Source organism: Macrotis lagotis, chromosome 3, assembly GCF_037893015.1.
Source record: "Macrotis lagotis isolate mMagLag1 chromosome 3, bilby.v1.9.chrom.fasta, whole genome shotgun sequence".
Taxonomy (NCBI): domain Eukaryota; kingdom Metazoa; phylum Chordata; class Mammalia; order Peramelemorphia; family Peramelidae; genus Macrotis; species Macrotis lagotis.
Window position 1 is genome coordinate 274,115,202 of NC_133660.1, and position 23,922 is coordinate 274,139,123.

The window sequence follows — 23,922 nt, forward strand, 5'->3', positions numbered from 1 at the left end:
GAAAAAGACAAGTTTAAGGCAAAGATACTGTCTTCAGCCTGCCCCCAGCCATCTTCAGAGGTGTCCAAGGAAGACTTCAAGAATCCATGGGACAATATTTGCTCTGAGGCCCAAAGAAGACTAAAGCTTCAAGAAGAGAAGAGTTAAGAGGCAGTGGGAGTTGAGAACAGGAAAATGTCTGACTGGAAGCCCAGAGAACCCTGGATCCTATCTCCCCCTTCTGACACTCAGTGTCCCCAAAGCGCCAAGGGCCAGAACTTCAGTCCCCAGAGTGCCTTAGACACAAAATCCCGTGAGTGAATGGAAACCAAAAAAAGAAGGATTTGTCCTTGGAGGGTGATGAGGTTCTGGAGAAATCAGGGAGGATGAAGACAGAAAAGCAGCTCATAGGCAGTGGGCTGGCCAGGGCCGGCGTGGGGGGGGGGGGCAGGCAGAGATCAGTAACCTTCTAGTGAGTCAACAATTTCATTTGAGTGGGAGAGTGGCTGAGTTAGGACAGAGGGGTCACTAAGGTGGAGCCAGACAGAGAAAAACTGGGAATTTAGGATTGGGGGAAGGCTGCAACTGGTCTGGGGGGTCACATTTCAGAAGGATGTTGGCTCAGTGCTTAGAATCAGGGAAGACCTGCCTTTGACCACAACCTACCTGGGCTCTTACTGGGCTTACAAGACTCTTTCACTTACTACTGTGCAAACTATTTGACCTCTCTATCCTCCTCAATGTTCTTGACTGTAAAATGGGAATAAAACGTTGATCCCATAGATCTGCTGTGCAGATCAGATTAAATAGAGAGAAAGGGCCATTTAGAAAGCATCAGTGAAATAGTCACTCTTACTATTGTTACGAGTATAAGCTGGGGAGTAGCCGAGCACGATGAGAGTCCCTAGTCCCTGTCCTGAGAGGCGGGTCACTTGAAGGAAGCCCTGGAGAGCAAAGGGAAGGGGGGGGGAAGACTGACCAGACATGTTCTGAGGGCCCTCAGAGGGCACACCCAAGAACAATGATGCCATAAAAAGGTCAGTGACTATGACATTTTCTAAAAGTGGCTCAGTTTCCCTGGGGGGGTGGAGAGCTCCCCATCACCAGGAGGTCTTCAAGCAGAAGCTGGAGGCTGGCTGCTTGGCCTGAGAAACCTTTCAGCTCCTGGAGGGCAGGACTTGGCACATAGTAGATTTTAATCAGGACTGTGGTTGTGGGATCTGTCAGATGAAGGTGGCCTAGGTAAGCCCCTCAATTGCCATCTTACTCCAAGGATCTCTGGCTGGGTGAAACTGAGGCAGGGTTAGACAGGAGAGGGAGGAAGTGAGTGGGGGGTGACCTCCCCCTCCTTGGCAAGGTTGTCTCCTTCCTCCTCTGGCCCAGAGAGGGAAGGACGGACAACCTGCAGGCCAGACAGATCTGGGGAGCCTCCCGAGTTAGACAATATAGAGTTTATTTCAGACAAACTTGCTCTATAGGCTGCCCAGAGCGGGCCAAACCCGCAGGCCCTGGAGCCGCTCCTCCCGCCCCACCCCGAGGTGGACGGACCCCTCCAGTCTCCAGAGCCCGGCCCCCCAGCATCCTGCGGACAAACACACGATCACACACACATGACCACACACATGATCTCACACACACATGACCACACACACACAGCTGGGGTGGAAGCTAATCCTAGATTTGGCTGGGGAGGGGGCTGGGTGGGCCTGGCCGGGGGGAGGGGCGGGGAGAAGCAGCAGCTCGAGGCTACCTCAGAGTTCAGTCTAGTAGTTCTAGTCTATCGCGTTATTGCATGTATACGCTTGTTTAAAGTCAAAGTAAAGGGACTGGTGGGGAAGCGGGGCCGGGAGGGGCCGGGCCTGAGGCCCCCTCCTCCCGCCGGGAGCTGTCCGAGGTACCCCGGCCTCCGGGCGCTCCCCTCCCCCATGGGCCAGCTCTCAGAACGCTCTGTGGGGGGGGCGGGCTTGGGGCCAGAAACTGGAGCCTGAGGGGGCTGGCCCCCACTCCTCAAGACCTGCTTTTCAAGGCGCACTCCGCCCCCCAACGTCCACCCATCCTGGGGGGGCTGGGGCTCTGGAGGCTCTGGAAGCAGGTTACTGCAGGAGTGGGAGGGGGCAAAGGGGCCTGACAGGATAGCCAGGGACAAACTGAGAAGGGAAGGGGAAACTGAGGCAGAGGTTGAGGTGGGCCCCTCCTGCAACAGAAGAGCCAACCTCCTTTTCTCCTCCTTTTTCTTCCCCAACTCTCCCCCTTCTCCCCCTCCGCTTCCATGTTCCACTTGCTTTCCTTTGGGGTCCAGGGCAGCCCTCTCTCCCCACTCTGACTTGGCCAAGGAGGGGCTGCTTGTTCCGTCCCTGTCTGTTCTCTCCCTCCCAAACAGTCCAGGCATGCCCTGAGTGCTGAATGCCCAGCCCCACCTCTGGCTGACCATCTTCTCCCACTTTGCCCTGTCTCTCACTCAGTCTCCTGCTTGGTCTACTGGTCCTCCCCCAGCTGTCTGTCAGTCGCTGCTGGCTTTTGCTCTAGCCTCCCGCACCAGTTCTAGAGGTTCCTCTTCTTTGGTACCCAGAGAGAAGTCCCATGGGAATAAAGGTGGGCCATAGGGATCCCTGGCATGGTGGGGTCAGGAGGTTGTGGTCAGGGGAGTGGAGGGCAGAGGCTGAAAAGCTGCTCCCCACACACCTGGACCCTCAAGCTTTTTCTGCTAAAGCCCTTGGGCAGAAGTGAGGGGGAAGGGGCTGAGAGGGTGGAAGTGAGGGCGATGAGGCTGAAGGAGGACAAGGTTAGGGCTCCCCAAGCTCTGGACCATGGATGAGGGTTCCAGGAACACAGATAGAGGGGGCATCTCAAAGGTCATAGATGTGGCTGTTTGGGTGTCTACAGGGAAGGACAGTGCTCAGACACACTATGTACTCACAGACATCGGCACATTGACAGGCACATTGACCTAGAAGCTCATCTCTACACACACTCTGGGCAGGCCAGTTGGTACCCCTCCCCCACCCACCCCACCACCAGGACAGAAGCTTTCCAGTCCCTCTAGACCCTCTTGGCACTTCTTGTCTGTGACCAACTGGCTTGTGCCTTCTGCCACCTGCCACCAAGACCAGTTCCTCTCATCCGACTGGTTCGGGTGCTGCCTACAGCATGGCTAGGCATGATCCCAGTGTCTCCCTGACAGAGATGAACAGTCCCATGTCCCACAGGGCTCTGGACCCAGACACCAGGGAACCAGACTCCACCTGCCTCCTGTCTCTGACCAGCACCCTATGGGGCCCTGGGCTTTGCCCTAAATCCAGCCAGAATTGCCTTCCAACTTCCCACAAAACCAAAGGGCTGCCCCACATGAGCTGTTAGGAAAGGATCTGACTCAGTCTTTTTGTTCTCACCTCACAAGTTCTGGAGGGATGAGCAAAATGATCTTGTGGCCCACCTTCCTCAGCAGGGCACCCGAGAGTGACTGATGGCCTACCTACCTGTCTAGCTAGCCAGCCATTCAGCCATCTGTCTGTCTATATGGATATAGAGAGATATAATGTGTATATATATATATATATAGTTACAATAGAGAATCTCCCCCATGCATGCACTGATTTCCAAAGGAGAAGTACAAGGGGGCTGCTCTGTTCCCCACATGCCCCCCTTCCCCATTGTGGCAGGACTATTTTTTCCGAGCCAAGAAAACCACCCCCAGAATCACTGCCAGGGCAGCCACAGCCACCCCACCAGCCATAAGCAGTGGTTTCAGGTTCTCAAAGGTGCCAGAGCCTCCAGCTGTAGTTGCTGCTCCCTCTTCCTCGGCACCATCTCCAGGGCCCTTTGCCTCAGAGCCAGCAGGGGGACTGGGTGCTGTAGGGGCTCCTGGGTTGGGTTTCAGGTTGCTGTGGCTGTTGAGCAGGGCTGGGTCAGCAGGTGCCTGGGCCTTCTTGGGGGGTGCTGGAGGTGTGGCTGGCTGTTCTCTTTTCTCTGGAGCCTCCTTCTTCTCAGTCTTGGCTGAGGGGGCAGCGGGAGTTGAGGAGGACTTGGAATCAGACTTGGGGCCACTGGCAGGTCTTCCTTTGGCCTCCATGTTGGGCTGGGCTAGCCTGGGCCAGGCTTCACTAAGGACTGCGGCTGTTCTGCAAGGGCAGGTCTGGTGGAGGACAACTGTGGCTCAGTCAAGAGGGTCCCTGGGCATGGTACAGAACCTGGGGAAGAAGGAGGGAGTCAGTAATCCCTGGAGTCTGGGCACTCACCGGACCCTCTGGCCTGCCTCTCCATATATGGAGTCTGGTCTGGGAACCTTAATGACCAGATCCCTGCACTCTGTTCACAGAAAACCTGTCAGGGAACCAGCCCAACAGGAGGAGATCACCTCTTGGAGCAGCCAGGAGCCTGAAGAGCTGCCTGGACACAGGGACCCCTTCTCTCCAAAGCAGATTCCTTTCTACTTGGGACTCTCAGCCCTGCCTGCTCTTTACTTCTCCCCACTGCCTGACTGTTCTAGGTGGTCCCTTGGGTCCCTTCCAGTTAAGGTGGAACTAAGTACCAAGAGAGAGGCCCCACACTCCTAACCGTGAGTCAACCTACACTCTTCAGTCATAGTCCAGGGCTGGGTTGGGGCCCAGTCCAACCAGACAGCAGGAATCAGAGGACAGAGGGTGGTGCTGGTCAAGGCAAGCCTTGCAGGATGGGCAGTCAGGAGAACATTCGGAATGGGGGCACTATGACAGAAAGCTGTGAGGTGGCAATGTCAGGTATGTCTAGGGGACTGTGAGAAGAGAATGTATGGGTGGGGAGGTCACAAGTTAAACCAGGAGGTGAGTCTCCTCACAACAGGATCAGATCTGGCACTTCCACACCTCTATCTTACCTCAGTCCCCTCACATAGGGCTGTCCTATCAAGAGATATTCACTGAGTGACTGAGATCTCAAAATATCCAACAAAGCAGGCCCCACAGATTGCAGATGTATAACTGAGGCCCAGGTCAATGGAGTGACTTGCTCCGGGTCAGTTCAGTTTCCCATGGAAGTCTCTGGCTTTGGGAAGCCTCCTTCCTCCCCTTTTTTGGCCTAGGCTGTGAGAGAGATGTGGACAAAACACAGACTTGATGGAGTCCCTGGACATCTTCGGGGGGGAGGACAGATGGGCATGAGCCCTCAAGCCAAATGATGGTCTGGGAAGAGGCTTCTGGGAGTAATAACTAAGGCACAGTCAGATGAAACTTGGAGAGGCTGGGGTGGAAATGTGAGGGCCTCCCTCAGTTTGCTCTGTCCCTCCTTGTATTGAGCCCATTTTACTGTCCAGGGCTTTCCTCACACAACCCTGGCAGGCATCATGTTATTAGTCCCTCTGTGCAAATGAGGAAACTGAGAAATTCGGTGAGTTGCTTAGTTATCTCCTCTCTGTCCTAGTGCCTGTTTCTATGGACATGGTGAGAAATGAGCAGGGCATCTCTCCCCCTAGGGTTGCCCCTCCTTCCTTTCTTTTACCCAGATCCATATCTGAGGGCCTTGGTGTCCCTGCTCTTCACCCACAAAATCATAGTCACACACTGAGCATCTGCTTTGGTCTCTTCTCTCTCTAAGTGACTCTTCTGAGAGCTCCTTCTGGGCCTCCCTGTGGGTCCTCCCCTCCCAGGTTGATACCATGGAGACCAAGCCCCTGCAGGGGAGACCAGGGCCATAGAGACAGCTTCAGGGACTGGATGGATTGTGAAGGTGGTCACAGGAGCACTTAGAAAGACTCAGAGAGCATCCCAGGGCCTGGGAGGAACTTGGAGCCAGGCCCAGGAGCTAAGAGGACCTGAGATTGGGGCAGTATCCTGTGACAATGCTTTGCCTCAGAGGGTGACCTCCCCACCAAGAGCTCTCCAAACCGCAGCCGGCTGAAGGGGTCCCACTGCAGCCAGTTGACGAGGCTACAGCCTGAGGCAGACTCTGTGGCTCTCCTGCCTCCTCTCCATAGCTCCAGGGACAGAAGGCTGCTGCCTACAGCCCATCTTACAGGCCTGCCAGAAGCCATGACTTTGCCCTACGAAGCCTCCTGAAGGTCACCTTGAAAATCAAAGCTTAGGCTTTAACAGGGACAGATGCCCTTTCCCCTCCTCTCCCCCATCATTTAGAGAAGGGGGTCCTGACTCTCTCCCCCTCCTCTGCTCAGCTCTGGAATGAAGACTGAATGGACCCTGAAGCCCTGCATCAGTTTTGCTCTGCTCAAGGCTGAGCAATAGTCCTGCCGCTAAGATTGCCATGGGGGGGGGGGGGACCTTGTCAGATACTCCAGGTGAAGAGAAAGGGGAGGAGAAGGATGAAGGGGAGGTCAAAACCCCTCCTCCCCCTCCCCTAGGGTTATTTTTAACTCAGAATGACATCATTAAATACAATGTACCACACCCGCCCCTCCCCTCAGAGGTTCTACCCCCCCCCCCCCAACCCTATGAGTCTTCCCAGATTTTATTCTTCATTCCTGTCCCCTTTCCTGCTCTTTTCACTACTGTGCTATGCAGACTGGGGAGGGGCCATGAGGGCCAACTGTCTCAGTCTGCCACCTGAAGAGGAAGGACCCTAGCCCCCAACATCTCCCCTCTTTTCTAATCCCAGTAACCTTTAAGCAGGTGCAGCCCTGAGGGGCTCCTAAGAAGGGGAAGCCCCTGCCCTTGACCCATAAGTCCTGTAGCTTTCTCCCTACCCACCATCCATGGATCCCTGAATCCCAGATCCCAGATCCCAATCCCCACTTCCTTTCGTTCCACCAAGCAGGAGGGAAAAATCAGCTGAGGGATAAGGTGCTTACCAGGAGCTGTCCCAGGGTCAGACCGGGCCAGGTTGGTTCTCTCCTACCTCCCTGGTTGTGCCCGGTCTGCAAAGAGACCGGATGGGCTGGAGAAGGAGGAGGAAGAGGAGGAGGAAGAGGAGGAGGAGAAGGAGGAGGAGGAAAAGGATGGGGGCGGGAGAAAAAAAAAAGAACTTGGGAGTTTCCCACAATGCACCACTCCAAGCTGAACTAAGCTGAGGACCAGAGACAGGAGATGGTGGATCTGGTCTGGGTTTTTGGTCCAATGGGAGTCTAGGGGTGGGCCCTCTACTTCCCTGCCCCCTAGACAAAGACAGCTCCACCCACCCCAGCAGCCCTTGTGAACCCTGAATTTCAGATTTCCCTCAGCTCCGGTAGCTGGCCTGACTTCATCCCAGCTCCATCCTAGTCCAAGCCTCAGCCAATGAGTTTTATATCTATGTCTATCTATATATAGATATATATAGCTAGGTGGGGGCCCATATATAAGTATATAGGCACTCGTACATGTGGAACTCATTTAGAATATTTATATAGAGGGATAGAACTTAGACATTCTAAATTATATATAAATATTCTAAATATTTATTATGATATGTGCATAGCCACATGTATGTGTGCTGATGTGTGTTGGATATATGTGTGCATGTATATTTATATATAGGAACAAATAAATGGATGTTGCAATCCCAGCTCAATGATAGTGGGGAGGGGAGAACAACAAAGGGAGGGTTGGATCAGAGGAGGAAGAGCTGGGCTATGGTGGCCGATGATAGGACTGGGAGGGGGGCATGCATCTGGAGGGAAATGGGGATTGAAGGGAAACTTTGTAGAGGACTGATAAAGGAACAAAGTTGAGAACAGCTTGGTGCCCATTGGAAGGCTGGGGGCAGAAGGATCCAGAGTTCAGAAGAAAGAGACAGGATCTCTTTGCCCTACAGAATCAGAAAAAAAAAAAGAGTTCTCTGAAGAGAGCAATAAGATGTCGGGGAACCATCACCCAATGGAGATATAGAAAGCACTTTCTGGAAGATGGAGGCAAGGCCTGTTACTGACCTAGAGGAGGAGAGCTCCAGCAGCAGGGGCAGCTGACTTCATGGGAAAGAAGAGGTCTGAAGGCGAGAGGCTACTGCTCTGAAAGCCAACTACAGAAAACAAGCCAAACTGGCAAAGTTAGAACAAAAATGGCCCCTGGGAGTCCATAGCCAAGACAAGTAAGGAGAGAGAAAGAGGGCCCTGAGCTGCCTGGCATGAACTCAAATTCACTGACCTACATGAACTGTATTCTCAGACCCTGGAAAAATGAACAGAAATGAGTTTCCTGAGCTTTGGTCAGAGATAGTTGAAGGAGCTTGGAAAATAGGAGGTGGGGGCAGCTAGGTGGCACAGTGGATAGAGCACCGGCCCTGGAGTCAGAAGGACCTGAGTTCAAATCTGACCTCAGACACTTAATAATTACTTAGCTGTGTGGCCTTGGGCAAGCCACTTAACCCCATTTGCCTTATAAAAACGTAAAAAAAAAAAAAAGAAAAAAAAGAAAATGGGAGGTAAACCCGAAAACTTGAAAAGGAGAAACAATTTACTAATTTGAGGGAGGAAAAACCTGAAGACTCCAAATTATAGGCCAGTGAGCTTGACTTGGAATCCTGGGAAAATTAAAGAATAGATCAATAAAGGATTGGTTTAGTGACAAGGAAGGAAGGAAGGATGGAAGGAAGGGAGGGACAGAGAGACAAAGGGACAGAGGGAGGGAAAGGGGAAATAGATATAGACTATAAGTGCCTATGCTGTGTCAACATACAGCAGTAAGCTATATACAAACTCGAGAAGGTTGGGGTCATGATTATCCTCATTTTACAGTTGAGGAAACTAGGGCATAGAGAGGTTTAAGGGACCTGCCCAGTACCACATGACTAGTAAATGAAGGAATTTGAACTCGGGCCTTTCTGACTCTAGGCCCAGCAATGACAGGAATTATCAAAACATCAAGGTATCAGCCCGGGCATCCTAGACCAATCTTACTAGCTTTTTAATGAGCTTTTCATTTTCTAGGATCAGGGCACTTGGTGAGGTTATACTCTCCATTTATCTTGGAAAAGCAGTGGAGAAAATAACATACTATATTTTCCTGTGGGAAACTGGTCCCATTGGAGGCTTTTGAGCTTGTTAGATGTTCAAACTCAAAGAATTATTTTTGCCCAGTATAATCGTATAAAAATATACACTAGTGATTTGTTTAACTAGAAGAATAAGTGTTGGGGAAGGCCCCAGGGCCTTCTCGGGGTTTGCATTTTTTTGGGGGGGGGCTTTTGCAAGGTAATGGAATTAAGTAATTTGGTCACACGGCTAGGTAATTATTAAGTGTCTGAAGCTGGATTTGAACTCAGGTCCTCCTGACTCCAGGGCTGGTGCTCTATTCAGTGTACCACCTAGCTGGCCCCCGGGTTTGCATTACACCTGATTTTCCAATGAATTGGAGAAAGCTGTTGATGGCATGGGACACCAGACTGGGAAGGATGATGCTAATGATGGGAATAGAGTGTCAGTCTCCAAAGGGAGCTTTCTGAACTGGATAATAGAATAGCATGCAACTCAAAAGAAATGTGTTGGATCCCATCTTTGGGTTCAAGAAATCAACCTCCCAGGTATAAGGGAGGGACAGGTTGGATGGACAGCTGTTCTAAAAAACACCAACTCAGGGTGGTGGCAGAGTGAGGAGATAATTGCTGCCCTCTGCCTGGTCAGGAAAGACTAGCCTTGGTGTATTGGGCTGGGTCCTGGGCACTCTCAATTGCATGTCACTAAGCTGGAAGCCAAGCAGGCCAACATCATCAGGGTAGGACAGGTGAACGTGGAGGGAGGACCAGTTGAGGGAGTCAGAGGCACTCAGCTTGTAGGACATGAAGGTTGGTTGCCCACATGGTTGAAGAGCTGACCTAGTTTGGAGGAATTCACCTGGCCCTGTTCAATCTCAGAGGGCAGAAGCAGGAGAGGGAGAAAGGAGACCAGGGTTTGGACAAAGGTCAGGGCTAAAGGTCCTAATTATACAAGGGACTTCCTGGGTATGGGGTGCTGGGGAAGTCCTCCAAGAAGTAGCTAGAGGACTAAAGGTCAGATGGGTTGCAGGATCCTTTGCTGGTCTGAGATGGGCTGCTGATCCCAAACCCTCCTGAACTTGTTAGGAAAAGTCTTCATCCCCTTGTTGGGAGATTTCCAGGTGGGCCCATAGGTCACTGAGTAATCAGGATTAATTATTCTGGGGCAGTGACATAGTATCCTCTGATCTGCAAAAAGCTGTCTCCCCAGTGTCTCTGGGATGATTCTATGGGCCTCAGGCCCTCCAACCATCAAAAATCATTGTTTTGAGAGAACCTGCTCCACTCAAGGGTAAGATCTACATGAAGATGAAGGCACCTGAAGGGGACCAGGCCCAACAATCACAGAGTGTAGTTTTCAAGGCTTGTTAGCTTGGGTTAGTGGGTGGTATTAGAAGGAGGTGAACAGGTCCATGGACTCTTGCCTCCTTGATCTATACTCCCGCAAAGCACGCCCCCAGGGTAACCCAGGCACAGGACCCTTAGCACAGGAACATCTGAAAAAGTTTGTGGAAGGAGTCCCCAGATTATCGTCCCATTTTTAAAATGGGGAAGATGAAGCCCAGGGCTTTCCTGAGGTTCCATGGCCAGTAAGTTCCTGCCTAGCCTCACTTCCCAGAGATCTTTGTAGCATTGTTCATGCCTGAACAGGAAACTGGGCCCTTTTGCCCATTGCCAGCCCCCCAGGCCAGAGCTCAGAACTAGAGGAATCTATTTAGAATATTTATTTCTTTATTCTCTTACATGACAAGACACAAAAATTACAACTTTTTAAAACTCTTGTTCAGAAGGAAAAAAATATACTTCTGTAAGCAGCAGCTTTGGAAAGTACAGGTTTGTCCAGGATTTGATTCTACAACCAATGGGCAAAGAGGGGCAGAGAGCTGTCATAGGCCCAGCTGCTTTGAAGTGCCCCAATTAGCAACAGCCCCCCCCCCCACTGGCAGTCAGTCCAAATTAGTGTCACTAAGGTTCATCCCCCAACTCCTACTAATCAGCCAGGGGCCAGGCACAGCACCTCATAGCCGGCGATCATCAAACACTAGTACTTTTTTTTTTGATGGAGGAATGGGGAAGGGGCTACCTAAGCTAATTGGATTAATTTGGGTAGACATTGCGCTGCCCCAGACTTTCTGAAGCCTACCTAGTCAGGGTCTCAAAATATGACTCCTCAAGAAGTTCCCCATTCCTTTTTCTGGGAGAACCAGGTAACCAGCCCCTCCTAATGGACACCCATTGGGATGGGGTTGTTGGCTAGGGAAGGGGACGGATTCTACAAAGTCAGGTGGTCCCAGGCCCTGGCAGAAATTCAGAGGGAGCACAGAATAAGGGGGCAGGGCTTAGGATGGCTGGCCATGACCAAAAGTTCATCCCCTCACCCAAGTCCCTTGGGTGCCCCAAGATTCAACTCAAATCTGGAGGAGAGGAGATGCCTTCTTAGGTCTCTGAAGCCCCTTCTCTGGGTTTTTAATCATTTGGGGTATGGCATTTTCCCCCCTTCCCCAACACTCAGACACACACACACACATACAACTATAGTCAGACACAAAAACACACCAACACTACACATAATTCCACACAGAAACAACACTTGGGATCTCCCCCAACCATTTTGTGGCCCTGCTCTCTCAGAGCTGCCAGGAGGACAAGGAAGGACTCTGCCCATTCCCAGGGCCATTGAGGCTGAGAATCTCTGAAGTCACTGCTCTCCCCTATAATGCCACCAGGACCCTCTCCTCACTGTGAGAGTAAGAGCTAGAGGGGGTGGGGTTGGGAATAGGCCATGCCCAGTCAGATTCTCCTCCAGTGAAGACCTCTCCAGAGTAAGCAAGGAAGGAGGAATAAGGAACATCGGTCAACTCTATCTTAGCTCCTGTTAGGGTTTCTTGGGGACTGGAAAACCAGGACCCTCAGAGTAGCAAAATACCTTAGAGATCCTGATTGATAGGAGGAGAAGGTAAGATACCCCTCCCACATCCCCTAGGACAGCAAACAGACTAGAAGTGAGGGGATGGACAGACAAACAGACCAGTGAAGGCTGGTGGGAGCAGTGCCAGGCTCACCCCATGCCCCCAGAGTTGATGCCATCTCCACCCAGGTTCTGGGTATGTGAATAAATAGGTTTGGACTTGGTCCTCTCCACAGATCTAGACCTGAGGAGTGGTTCCCATGCCCTGGGACCCTGCCAGGTAGGATCTGGGGCAGTAACCAGTGGGCGCCCCCCCCAGCCTGAGACCAGCTCAGAGAGGGGGAGGGGAAGTAGACCCACAAGGTCTCTGAGGCCCCCTCCCCAGCCCAACTAAGGAATGTAATGGTCTCTATTTTCTGCATAAATAAAAAATTGATCCCAGTCACTGTAGGAGGGAGAGGGGTTGCACCATGGCTTCCTCCCACTCCTGCCACTCCAAGGACACTGAGAGGCAGTACTGTCCCCAGTGTTGAGGTCTCTCCTTCCAGGGTTTCCTCCTGTTGCTCTAGGGTAGGGTCTCCCAGAGGGTGATTGTTGGGGACTGGGGCCAGGCGGGGAGCTGGATAGGAGTCAGTCATGGCGGCGACTTGGGAGTAGCTCCAGCAGGGCCTCACCAATGCCCAAAAAGTAGACCACTTGGGCAATGCCAAACAGCGGGGCAATGACCAGGGCTCGGCAGTAGGCTCCCTTGAGGAAAGCTGATGGGCCTTCATTCCTCAGAATCTTCCTGAGATAAAGGAGGGAGAAAGCAGGTTGTTGTTAGGGAGGCTTCTCTGCTCAGCCCCACTCCCAGATCCTGCCTCCTCCCCCTTCCCCTGCCAGCCAAGACCCCACCATGCTACCACCACTGCTCTGACCTGGCACAGTCCAGGAAGCCTGAATAGGTGTCCTCATTCACACCACGCTGCAGTGACTGGAGGCGAGTCTTGACCACTGCTCAGGAAGAGTATTAAGGTGAGTGGGTGGCAGGGGAGGGACAGACGGACGGGGCTGGTATCCTTCCATTCCCCACCCACCCCCAGAGAGACACTGACCATCACAGGGGTTGACAGCCACAGCTGCTGTGCTCCCTGCGACACAGCCCGCTAGGAAAGACACATAGAATGGTGACTTGTCTCCTTCCTCCGAATGGCCCAGCTGATTGAGGTTGGCGAAGAGAGGGAAGTAGACAATGGAGAAGGGAACATCCCTGGGGGAGGGGGGAGAAAAGGAAGAAAAGTTTGGAGTACAAAATGCTCATATGCCACAGCTGAGTCCAACCAGCCCTGCCCTATCCCCATACCTGAGCAGAGTGGCGCCCAGACCCTTATAGAGGCCTGCAATGCCCTTGCTTCTCAACAGCTCCCGGGTCAGTTGGGTGGCCGTAGGGTGGGCAGGGGTGGCAGACCCCACCAAAGACTGGGCCCCGCCCTGGGCTGAGAGGTGGGCCTGAGTCTCCAGCATCTTCTTCTGAGCCGCTGGGGAAGGAGGGCAGGGGAGGTGGTGGAGGTGAGGGCAGTGTTAGGAGGTTCCTTATCTCCTCCCCCTCAGACTACACTGGGGGAGAAGAATAGGGTCTCCTAGGAGCTCAGAAGAAACCAACCAGTCCCCCAGGCTTCCTGCCCCCACCATGTTCCCCATGCCACCCCCCTCCACCTTGGACCTGGCTTAGCAGATCCTCCAGCAAGGAGATGGGTTCTCCCATTCTTGTCTTTTCTTCCCCACCCGAGCCCAGGTACCATAGCCTGCCCCCTGTACCAAGGCGCCCTGCATCTTGGAGCTGGATCTTGAGCATCTCCATAGGGGTGGTGACGATCACTTGGCACGTGCCAGCTCCACAACCAGCCAGCATCTCCTTCAATAAGGTCAGCTTCTGCCTGGAGGACAGCAGGTACATGAGAGCCAGGTCCAGACAGTCCCCAAGATACAGATTCAGATACAGTGTAACTTTCTGAATAGGAAGGAGGTGCCTTCTGCCCTCAAGTTATGGATTCAAATACAACATAACTTTTAGGAAGAAGGAGGTCTAGTCTGCCCCCAAGTTGGAGGTCCACATACAATAGAACTTTCTTTTTGTAAACTTTTATTTATTTAAGGCAATGGGGTTAAGCGACTTGCCCAAGGTCACACAGGGAGGCAATTATCAAGTGTCTAGGTATAAGGTAACTTTCTAAATAAATTCAAGAACATCTGGAGAAGTCACACACTTTACAGATGAGGATGAGGTCTAAGGACACTAAGGCACTTGCCCCAGTCACACAGGAAGGGAGGAAAGATCTGACTTCAGACGCCAATTCCCTCTTTTCATTGCTTCTCCTAAGGCTCCCAAGACTGACTCCACTTCTCAAGGGTGAGGCATGAGAGGGCACCCACAAAGAGGGGACTGGGGTTAATGGAGTACTGCCCCTTCTGGAGTACTGACCCTTGTGTTTCTGGGTCTGGGCTTGCTGTTTCTGACTCAACCCCAGGCCCTCCCATTAAGAAAAAAATGACATAAGAATGACAATATTTGCCAAAGACAAATATGGCACATAGGGGTTTCTATAAAGCAGCCTCAGAGCTGGAGGTTGGGGAGACAGACTGAGGACAGGCAGCTACCCAGAAAAGACTCCTGTCTTGCCACCACCCCCCCCCAGCATTCGAAAACGAAGGGGCAGGGACAGCTGCCGTCAACAGCTTGAAGAGCTCAGATCCCTGCCCATGGCCCCCAATCTGCCAAACAATCCTCCAGCCCAACCCCCACTCACCCATCCTTAGAAAGGTGGTGGCGGAAGAAGTCATTGGCTGCAAGCTTGATGGCCTTCTCCGGTGTGACCAGGGTCAGATTGACAGCAGCGCCTGGGGAGGGGCAGACAAGACTGACTGGCCAGCAAGGCGGGAGGGAGGAAATGGGAGGGCCATAGCCCAAGCTTTTCTTTGACCATTAGACATTTCCCTTTCACCCAAATGCTAGGTGAACAGGTGCCAAGCAGCATAGGGGGCAGGACAATTGCCAGGCTATCCTTTATACCCCTGACTAGTAAATGCCTCATTCATTCCCTGGCAGGGGTGGGGGGGAGAGCTGGCACTTGAATACTCAAGTTCCTGAAGGTTCCTTGGAGTGAGGGGGAGGGGCAGTTAACAGGATTCCCACATTGGCATGTCAATAGCCCCATGTGGTCACTGTTCCTTCTAAAGCCCCCTGGGAATGGGCTCTGGAGAGGCTATTTCTGGAGCTGCCTGGAATGGTGGGGTCAGTAGAGGCAAAGGACAGTGAGCACGTGAGTATACATGTCACCTCCATGGGAATCTGGAGCATATGGTGAACATGCATGATGTGCAAGACATGTGACCCAGATATGGCAATGTGGGCACACATCCATGTCCTCGGGAGAGTGAAGTATTCTGCCCTTGAGCATCTCAGGCCCATGGGCTCCCAAGACTTCTTCCTCTATTACCGGCTTCTTCCCACCATGGAATGCAGAGAGTGCCATTGCTGTCACTACAGAACCAAGGTTCTCTGGGTAAAGAGAGGGACTTCAATGTCCTCCACAATGCACAGGATGGGGGCTCAGGGTGACACCACCAAATCCACATTTCTCCAACAGCTGGGAACGTCACCAATCCTCTTTGTAACTCCTAATCCCAGTCAGCTGTCAGTAGCCCCCTCCCCCAGAGGAGGCTCCCAGAGGGCCAGACAGGCCTCTTAACCCTGTGGCCCTGCTTCTGACCCCTAGGTCTCATGGAGGTAGCTCTTGACTAGGGCTGACCCGAGACACAGTCTGAGGGATAAGTGACTGTTGGTGTGGAAGATACATCCAGGCCCAAAATAGCAGAATCCATCTGCCACCCCAGGTGCCAGGAATAGGCTGTTGAAGGCAGGTGAGAACCAAGTGTGAGAGTTTCAGGGGAGGGAAGTGAACTCCCATCACCAGCAATGTCAAAGTTGGGAGCTCTGTGATGGTAAATAGTGACTGGTGAGGAGGGGAGGAACCATTCTTAGACTTTCTCCAGACCAGGGTCCCATAACCTGAGGACCCCGATGGGGGGGGGAAGGTCAAAGCTCAGGTAGAAGCTCTGCCATGTGTCCTGGGGACATGGGGGTTAGAGGGATCATCTTGAGGTCAGCCTGGGTTCCATTCATTGCATACTACCCTCAAACTGGATCTCTCTGACTCATGACAACTTTGCCCTTGACTCCTACACCGGGAGAAGAGGGAAGCTGGGGCTAGCCAAGCGTCCAGTCCTCCTGCCTCCTTGTTTCCTTGGCAAGTAGGCCCAGACAGGGAGAGGCACTTTGTATAGCACAAAGATCAGGAGAAAGTGCTGCCCAAGTGTGGCTTCCTCCAGGGTTCAGGTCTTACCTCTGTACATGCCAAAGTAGCCTTCAGAGCGGATAGTCTTGATGAGACAGTCTGACCTGAGGAGGAGGGCAGCAGCTTCAGTCTGGGCTATCCTCCCCAGCCTCCAGACCCCCAAATCCTCACCCATTCCAGAGGGCACAACTACCTGTCATTGGGTTCCAGGGCCTTCTCTCTCACTTCCCCCCAGGACCCATTGTACTGGGACAGGGACCAGGAGAGCTCACAGCCCTTCTGGACCATTTTGCCCTCTGCCCAGAGTAGTGATGCCAGAGATGCTAGAGATAGACACTGCCTCCCAGTCCCCTACCCTGACTGGCCTCTGCTACTGACCCTGCTGCCCCCTAAAGCCTTGTGTGCTGCCCTCCCTCCCCACTCACATGCTGGTGTAGATGCGTTGTCCATTCTGCTGGTTCTGTAGCCTTGTCTTAGCCAGGTCGATGGGGAATACACAAGTGACCCCAATAAGCCCTGCAATCCCTCCATTGATCAGTTTGGCTGGTAAACTGAGATAGGTAGAAGGCAGGAGCAGGTCAGAAGGGTGACCCGCTGTCCCTCTCTGCTTCCAACAGTGGGGTTGGGGAGAAAGCGGGCTGGGTGGGCCTCCAGCATCTTCAGTGCTGACAGAGGCAAGGACAGGGAAGGAGAAGGGAAATAAGGAAGGGGAGGGGGCAAAGGGCAGCAACCAGAGAAGGAAGAGGGGGAGGAAGTCCCAAGGAGAGAGCTGCTTCCCTACCTGATCTGTTTATCAGCCATTTAATGCAGCCTCAAGGAGAGATGGAAAGAGGCAGATGGTGTAAACTTCTGGCAACTGCTGCCACCTTGAATTCTGTCCTAGAAGGAGGAGAGGAACAGGACTGGCTAGCAGAGCTGCCTCAGGAGGTGTCCCTGCTGCCTCCCGGGGGGCACATCACACCTTCGGGCCTTGGGCTAGGAAGATGCCGGGAGGAGGCTTCAGGTCCTTGGGGGAGGGGCCCTCAGGATCCCCACCCTCTCAGTCCCTCCTCTTCCACACCCACAGGGCTCCCAGCTGCTCTTAAAGGGCCAGCCCAGTATCTCCCACTCGGCTATCCTCCGCTGCAGCATCTCACTAGCTCGCCTTAAAGGGCCAGCATCAACCTAAGAGACTGCTTCTCTCCCTGGGCTTCCTCTACACCTCATTCTCCAGCCTTTTTGCCACCCTTGCCTGCTGGTCCCTAGAGAAGCAGCTCTCTAGAAGAACCTGGGAAGCAGACGGGCTCCTCTCCCACCCAGCAGGATCTAGGTCATTCCCTGCCTGCTATGAGGGCGGTTTAGGACCAAGATGGCCACTGCAAGGGGGCAGGGTGGGGGAAGGGAATCTATTGCTATGGGGGAAGAGAACTCTGGATTTGGAGTTAGGAGAACTTGGCTTCAAATCCAAGCTGGCTACTTACAAGCTGTGTGACCTTGGGCAAGTCACTTAACCACCCTAGGCCTCCAATTCGCCAACCTGTAAAATGAGGAGGTTGGATCAGATGATCCCTGGGGCCCCTCTTTAGCTGTCAGTCTACCTACAATGACTCCAGTCCTTCCCACAAGGCTTTCTTCAACCCCTCCCCAGGTGGGATGCCAGGGACCTATACTCTAGCAAAGGCTGGATCAGGCTACACTCCCTGACTGGAGTTTCAGAGAGTTTACACAAATGAGCTTAGAGGCTGCCTAAATCTCAAAGGAGAATGGTGGGGTGGGCAAGTCCCTGACTGCTTAATGGGGGAGAGGGCCTCTCTTCCCATCCCCTGAGTCTGGAACTGAGCTTCCCTCCCCAAGGCTTCCATTTCTGAACACCCTGAGGCCCAGCAGAACCACTGGCACCTCCAGTCCCGGACCTGCCCAGTTCCTGGGACAGAGAAACACACTGAACTGCCCCCTCCCCCAAACCTTTTTTCTCCCAGGCCTGTTCCCAGATACACATGCCCACTCTGATTTGCACACTGCACCTTCTGGGAAATGGCCCAAAGCCCTTTGAAAGTCTCACAATCAGTGTGAGGAGGTGGAAAAACGCTCCGGACAGAAAGCCAGGAGACCTGGCTCGACACAAAATGTGTGCACTGGCTTTCTGTGTCACCTTGGCGAAGTCACCTTCCTTCTCTGGTCTCAGTTTCCCTCCTTGCAAAATGAGGGCAGTTCGACTAAATAATATGCCAGATCCTTGGTGGTTCTAAGACTGATTCTTGTGGTAGTGAGAAACAGATCTAACTGTAGAAATGGGGAACTGGTAAACAGACTGTCCCCCTACCCAGCCAGGTCTGTAGCCACCTGGCACCCTCTGCATCTGAGGGGAGGAGGGTCAGGGAGAGGAGCTGGCCACCGATATTATTCGATCCATCTCCTGAGCTAGAGGAGGCCAGAGCGGAGAGGGGCCTTGGGGGCCCCCCTCTTCCCCTCCCCAGGCAGCAGCCATGCCTGGCCCCCCTCCGCAGCCCTGAGGCAGACAGCTGTCTTTTACCTGCCTTTCTAGGGGAGCAGATCTGGGCTGGGGCGCGAGGGGAACAAAGCACCCCCCTCCGCCCCGGGGATCCTCCCCTTCCCCCACCCCGGCTGGCTCCTCGCTCTGCCCCCAGGAACTCCCAGTACCCGAGGCCTCTTGGCGGCGGCTTCCTCCGACCCCCTACCTGCCCTTCCTCCGACCCCCTACCTGCCCTCCAAGCCCGGCTCCGGCAGCCACTCCGGCTCCAGCCCAGCCAGACGCCAGATAAAGGCCGGCGGGCCCGGGGGAGGGGCGGCCCTGGCGGCGCCCATTGGCCACGGAGCCTGGGGGCGGGACGGCCTTGGGCGAGGGGCGGGCCACTACTTTCTCTTTCGTTTCTGGGGGGAGGGAGGTAGCGAAGGGGGTAGGGGCCAAGGACTCAGGTCCTTCACTTTAGGGCCCATCGTGCCCCCCCCGCCCGCCTCCAAGCGCCACCGGGCCCTCCCGCCTACACCGGGCTTGGAAGTCATTAAAGAGTCGGACCCTGACCCCGGGCGTGGGGGACAAGCAGGGAACTGAACCAAAGGGCGCCTGGAACCAGCATGGCTGAACCTTGGTGCTCTCCACCTCCGTCCGAAACCTGGGTGCAAAGCCCACCGAGGACAAGGGCCATGGGACCAGGTCCAAGTCACCTCACCATCTCCGCCCCCACCCCCGAGAGCCAGTTCCCAAGGCGTTTGCTCAGAAATCTTCCGGAAAATGGACCTCACGTCCAAAGGGGAAGGATGGGGGGGGGCGGGGTAGGGGTAGGTACCTGCCAGTGGGCAAAGAAGAGCACGCCTGCCCTGGCACACAGAGACAGATCTGACTTCCTCCTATCCACTTCTCATTTTGCAGAAGGGGAAACTGAGGACTGCGACAGGAAAGGGGCAGGTCCTAAGACAGCTCTGAATTGATAGTAAGCTAGGATGAGCATTTCTGCCCCGTCCTTAGGTTGGTGGGAGCAGCTGCAGACCCCCGCCTTTAATAACAAAACTGAGAACAGAAAGAACCAGCGCTTCAATAGGGTTCAGGTCTGACAAAGGTAGGCTATAGCCTCTTCTCAGAGGAATCCCTAAGTTTAAGGAGGACCTGGTGCACTGGGGGGGTAGGGAGCAGCCAGATTGGAGCCTAGACTACAGGGGGTGGCTGGAGGAGCTCAGGGGGTTGGCCCCAGCCAGAGCTATTTTCAAGTATGGCCCCAGCCTGGAAGAACTGATGGGGGGCTGGGCAGAGAACAGTGCAAGGAGGGCAATAGAGGCCCCAGGAAGGCTGTTAGCAATGGCTGGGATGTCAGACTAGATGGCTAACTTGAGAGAGAGAGAGAGAGAGAGAGAGAGAGAGAGAGAGAGAATGAATTTGTTTGTGTGTGTGTTGAAGAGGGGTGTATGGTGCATGAGGTGGAGGCTTGGTGGGGAATAGAGAGCCAAGGTAGCCTTGGGGCCTCAGTTTCTATAATGGTCATGACCACCCAACACAGATCTTAGCTCCTGGAGAGCTAGGAAGGCTACAGGCTATTTCCTGCAAGATTGCTGGTGGGAGAAAGAGAGCCAGGCCTACTGGCAGAGGCTACTACCTGTCCAGAATGGCAACAGGCTTCCCATGAGCTCAGGTACTTTCTGGGAGCATCCAGAACCCAGGGTTCCACACTTTCTTCTGGGAGAGGGGAGTCTGAGCTCTTTGGTTTGAATTCTGGGATCATTGGTCCTCTCAATAGTTCTCAGGACAGTCAGGAAGGAGTCTTGTCCAGGTTTTGGGCTGAGGTCCCCATCCCCTGCTGCCCTCTCCTTCCTCACCAAGGCCCATCTGTCCTTCAGCTGTAGAATTACCCTGGTCTTGTCTAACTCTCCATCCAGGTGTTGAGCTTGCAGTGACCAATCCCTCCTCAGTCTGCCTGACTCCTTTGTTCTCAACAACCCTGTTCAGGTGGGAGGGCAGAGGGCAAGGGTCATTCACAGTGACTGCCCTATGCTTTGGCCTTGCCTTATTTTGCAGGGGTATTTTTACAATCCTCCCCACCCCCCAATCTCCAGCTGCCCTCTCTCTCCTGCATTAGTCTGTAAACCCCTTCCTTTCCTAAATTAAGGACAGTGTCCATCTTCATCTTTGGATACTCCAGGGCCAGATCTAAAATGCTGCACCCAGAAGGAGACCATGCGTGGAACTGGGCCTCAGATCTAGACAAGGTCGGTCCACTGCCTTCCTCCATCTTCCCAAGCCCTGGGAGGAAGGCTGCTCTGGGCTCAAGTTCCAGGAGATGGGGACCACTCCAGTCAGAAGCCTTTTTTAGCACAGTAAATAGAACTTTGGGCCTGGGCTCACAAAGGCCAGAATTCAAATGTGGCCACAGATACTTCCTAGCTGTGGGACTAGGGAAAAGTCATTTGGTTGCTGTTTGTCTCAGTTTTCCCCTCTGCAACCTCTCAGCTTATGGTGAGGATCAAATGAGATCCTATTTGTTTAAAAATAAAAAAAAAGCCCTCAACAAAATGCCCACCTCATGGTAGGAACTCTATCAATGTTCTTCCATCCCTTCCCTTGGTCCTGGCTGACCGTGGGCAAGTTCCTTTCCCTTTCTGGGCCCAACTCTGGGACTCTCCCATCTTCAAATCATCGAAGGACAGCCAAGGAAAACATTTGCCAGTGCGTTTACCTAAGAGAGGTTGAGGCTCACGTGGGGGAAGGGGCTCATAAGTAGGAGATACCAAGTCAGGATCTGTACAAGGGTCAACTGGAAAGAGCCTCAGAGGTAGAGTCATCCAATGCACACAATCAATGACTGGGGGAGTAAAGGCAGAAGTTGGGGCTTGCGGATGTTCAAAGACAAGGAAAAGAAAAGGATACCAGGACATTCTCAGGAAGAGCAACCCCACTTCCCCAGCCTGAATTTGCCTCTTTCCCCCTCCCCCCCTCCCATCACATCTGGCTCTCCTTTAGGTGGGGAGCGGGCTCAGCTCTCCTCCACAGAACAGAATACAGAGCTCCAGACTTGAAGTCAGATTTGGTCTCAGACACTTTAGAAGCTAGGTGGTCCAATGGTTAGAGCACTAGGCTCAGAATCTTCCTGAGGTTCAGTCTGGCCTCAGACACTTCTTAGTTGTGGAACCCTGGACAAATAGCTTCCCTTTGCTTGCCTCTTATCTGTCAAATTAACTGGAGGAGGAAATGGCAAATCACTCCAGTATCTCTGCCAAGAAAACCTCTCCTAGGGTCCCTGAAAGTCAGATACAACTGAGATGACTGAACAGCAGCACCTGGGAGTTGTGTGATTCTGGTTGAGTCATCTGAATTCTGTAAGACTAATAATAGCATCTACCTCCAGGACGGTGGTGAGGTGCAAACGGATGAAAAAAAGGCAGGGGTCATCACTGTCCTTCAACCCAGCTTTTAGGGTCTCCCCCAGCCAACCCTTCTCAAGCCCAAGCTCTGGGGTGCTCCTAGATACATCACTGACTTTCTTGCAAGCAGGACTCCCATCCTCCAGCCAAGGACTCAAGGGGATTTGGAGCAAGGTGGCATTGTGGCCTCCCCACTGCTAGGAATGGATTCCAAGTTCCTATTACTCTCCAGGCTCCTTCTGGCTTCCAGCTGAAGGCACAAGGAGTATGTGTAGGTGTGAATGTGGAGACTGTCTGCCTACATGTGTGAGACCATATGTAGGTGTATTTGGGTGTGAATACCCATGTATGTTGGCTGTGTGTAGATATGTTTGGGGATGGGGATTGTGTGAGTGTGTATGTATGTGGGTGTGAGAAATCCTCGCCCTCCCCAGAGTCCCTAAGTCCTCATGCTGTTCCCCAGCCCCATTATCTGAGCTCTGCCTTTCCACATTCCCCCCCACCCCACGCACTGATTAGTAGAGAAAGCTAGAGTTGTGTTTTGGGGTGTTTTTCCCTAACTGATTGAGGTGGTTTATTTATCTGGGGAGGAGGGCCAGAAAGCCCAGCATCAGCAGCCACCCTGTCCCTGGACCCAGAGTGGACTTTGGGAGGGGAGGAGCAGAAGACAACCTTTATCCACCCAGGATACTAAAGGGTTGGGATGTTTGTCTCTTCAGAGCAGTCCAAGGGCCCACTCTCTCCTTGGGGAAGGCCTGAAGGGAAAGGAAAGCTGTCGCTTTGGTCCCTCCAGGAAGCTCCGGAGAAGATTAAGGACTGAGTGCCCAGCTCCCCAGCATCAGAGAAGGGTCTATAGTGTGGGCAGGGGCTGGGATCAGATAACAGGAAGTACTCTGGGACATGCAGAACAAGGCAGGGAGGGGTCTTAGCAACCTCCCAAAGCCTCTTCTTTGCTCGTCTCCCCCATCCTCTGTTCCTTCAGAAATCACGATTTCTGAAGCTGCACCCCATTCCCCCCGCCCCCACCCCAGCTCCATCTGCCACAAGCAGAGCCTTACCACACACAGCCCTGTCCTGTTGGCATGGAAACGTGCTGGCTGCTCTCATCCCTAGGCTGGGAAAGCTTTCCTGTGCCAGCTCGTGCCCTGGGAGGAGTTGAACAGGGTTTTCCCCTGCATTCTCCTCCTTCCACGGGCTAGGAAACTGAGGCACAGCAGCAGTTTCAGGCCGGAGTCTCAGAGTTCTTCCCCTAAACCTGCTCCTTCTCCCTCCCCAGACACGATTCTCCCTCTGCAGACAGGCTAGAGGACTGAGGCGCAGCAGGCAGAAGGGTGGAGGGCGCCCCTCTCCCAGGAGGCTTTAGGGCTGGGGTCTGGTGGGCAGTGTGTAAGGAGGGGAGCCCTCCAGCCCCAGCCCTCCGATCCAGCCCAGGCCCGGGTTCCTTGTTCTCCCCTCCACATGTGCTAGGCCGGTGGCTGGGCTGGGGGCAGCTCCCCCACCTCCCACCCCCCCCCCCGGGAAGGGCAGCGCCCCCTCCCCAAGCAGGCCGCCCGGGGACACGTGGGCGCGGGCTCGGCGAGCCGGGCACGGCGGACCGGACACGCGCACGCGGCCCCGCGGCTTCCAGCCTGAGCATCAGGCCCGGCCTGCCCCCCGGCTCCGGCCCCCCCACCCGGCCCAGGGCGCCAGACTCACCGGGCTCTGGGTGGCTGTGGCTTCTGGCCCTGGCTGGCACCCCCGCTGCCCTCCGCGCTGGTCTAGCCGCCGTGCCGCGTCGTGCCGGGCGGTGCGGTTTGGGGCCCGGCCCTCCCCTCCTGCTCCGCCCCCGGCCCCGCCCTGCTCTCCTGCAGGGCCGGCTCGGAGGGGAGCTGAGGCAGGGACAGGGGCGTCCTACCTCGGGGCAGGTCGGAACACCCAAGGGATCTAGGTGAGGGAGGTGCGTGGAGAGCCCGAGAGCGGGTGGGATCTTGGCCAGCTTTG

The 23,922-nt window shown here is 53.9% G+C and overlaps 2 protein-coding genes across 3 annotated transcripts; both read right to left on the reverse strand.

Moving 5' to 3' along the window:
* Window positions 1–3,307: 3,307 nt before the first annotated feature.
* On the reverse strand, window positions 3,308–6,835 carry CEND1 (cell cycle exit and neuronal differentiation 1). The gene is made up of 2 exons (XM_074227597.1): window positions 6,755–6,835; window positions 3,308–4,166 (listed from the first exon to the last, which is right to left on the reverse strand). Exon 2 carries the CDS (start codon window positions 4,046–4,048, stop codon window positions 3,641–3,643), a length of 408 nt encoding a protein of 135 aa, XP_074083698.1. The 5' UTR covers window positions 4,049–4,166; window positions 6,755–6,835; the 3' UTR covers window positions 3,308–3,640.
* Window positions 6,836–10,559: 3,724 nt separating this feature from the next.
* SLC25A22 (solute carrier family 25 member 22) lies at window positions 10,560–23,719 on the reverse strand. Of its 2 annotated transcripts, none has more exons than XM_074230746.1 (11): window positions 23,638–23,719; window positions 17,553–17,608; window positions 16,874–16,971; window positions 16,518–16,643; window positions 16,141–16,196; window positions 14,545–14,635; window positions 13,556–13,674; window positions 13,101–13,275; window positions 12,853–13,007; window positions 12,676–12,751; window positions 10,560–12,545 (listed from the first exon to the last, which is right to left on the reverse strand). In XM_074230746.1, exons 3-11 carry the CDS (start codon window positions 16,891–16,893, stop codon window positions 12,389–12,391), a joined length of 975 nt encoding a protein of 324 aa, XP_074086847.1. In that variant the 5' UTR covers window positions 16,894–16,971; window positions 17,553–17,608; window positions 23,638–23,719; the 3' UTR covers window positions 10,560–12,388. The 2 variants fall into 2 exon arrangements, with proteins under 2 accessions (XP_074086847.1, XP_074086846.1); XM_074230745.1 differs by lacking the exon at window positions 23,638–23,719 and adding an exon at window positions 18,794–18,843.
* Between the last annotated feature and the right edge of the window lie 203 nt (window positions 23,720–23,922).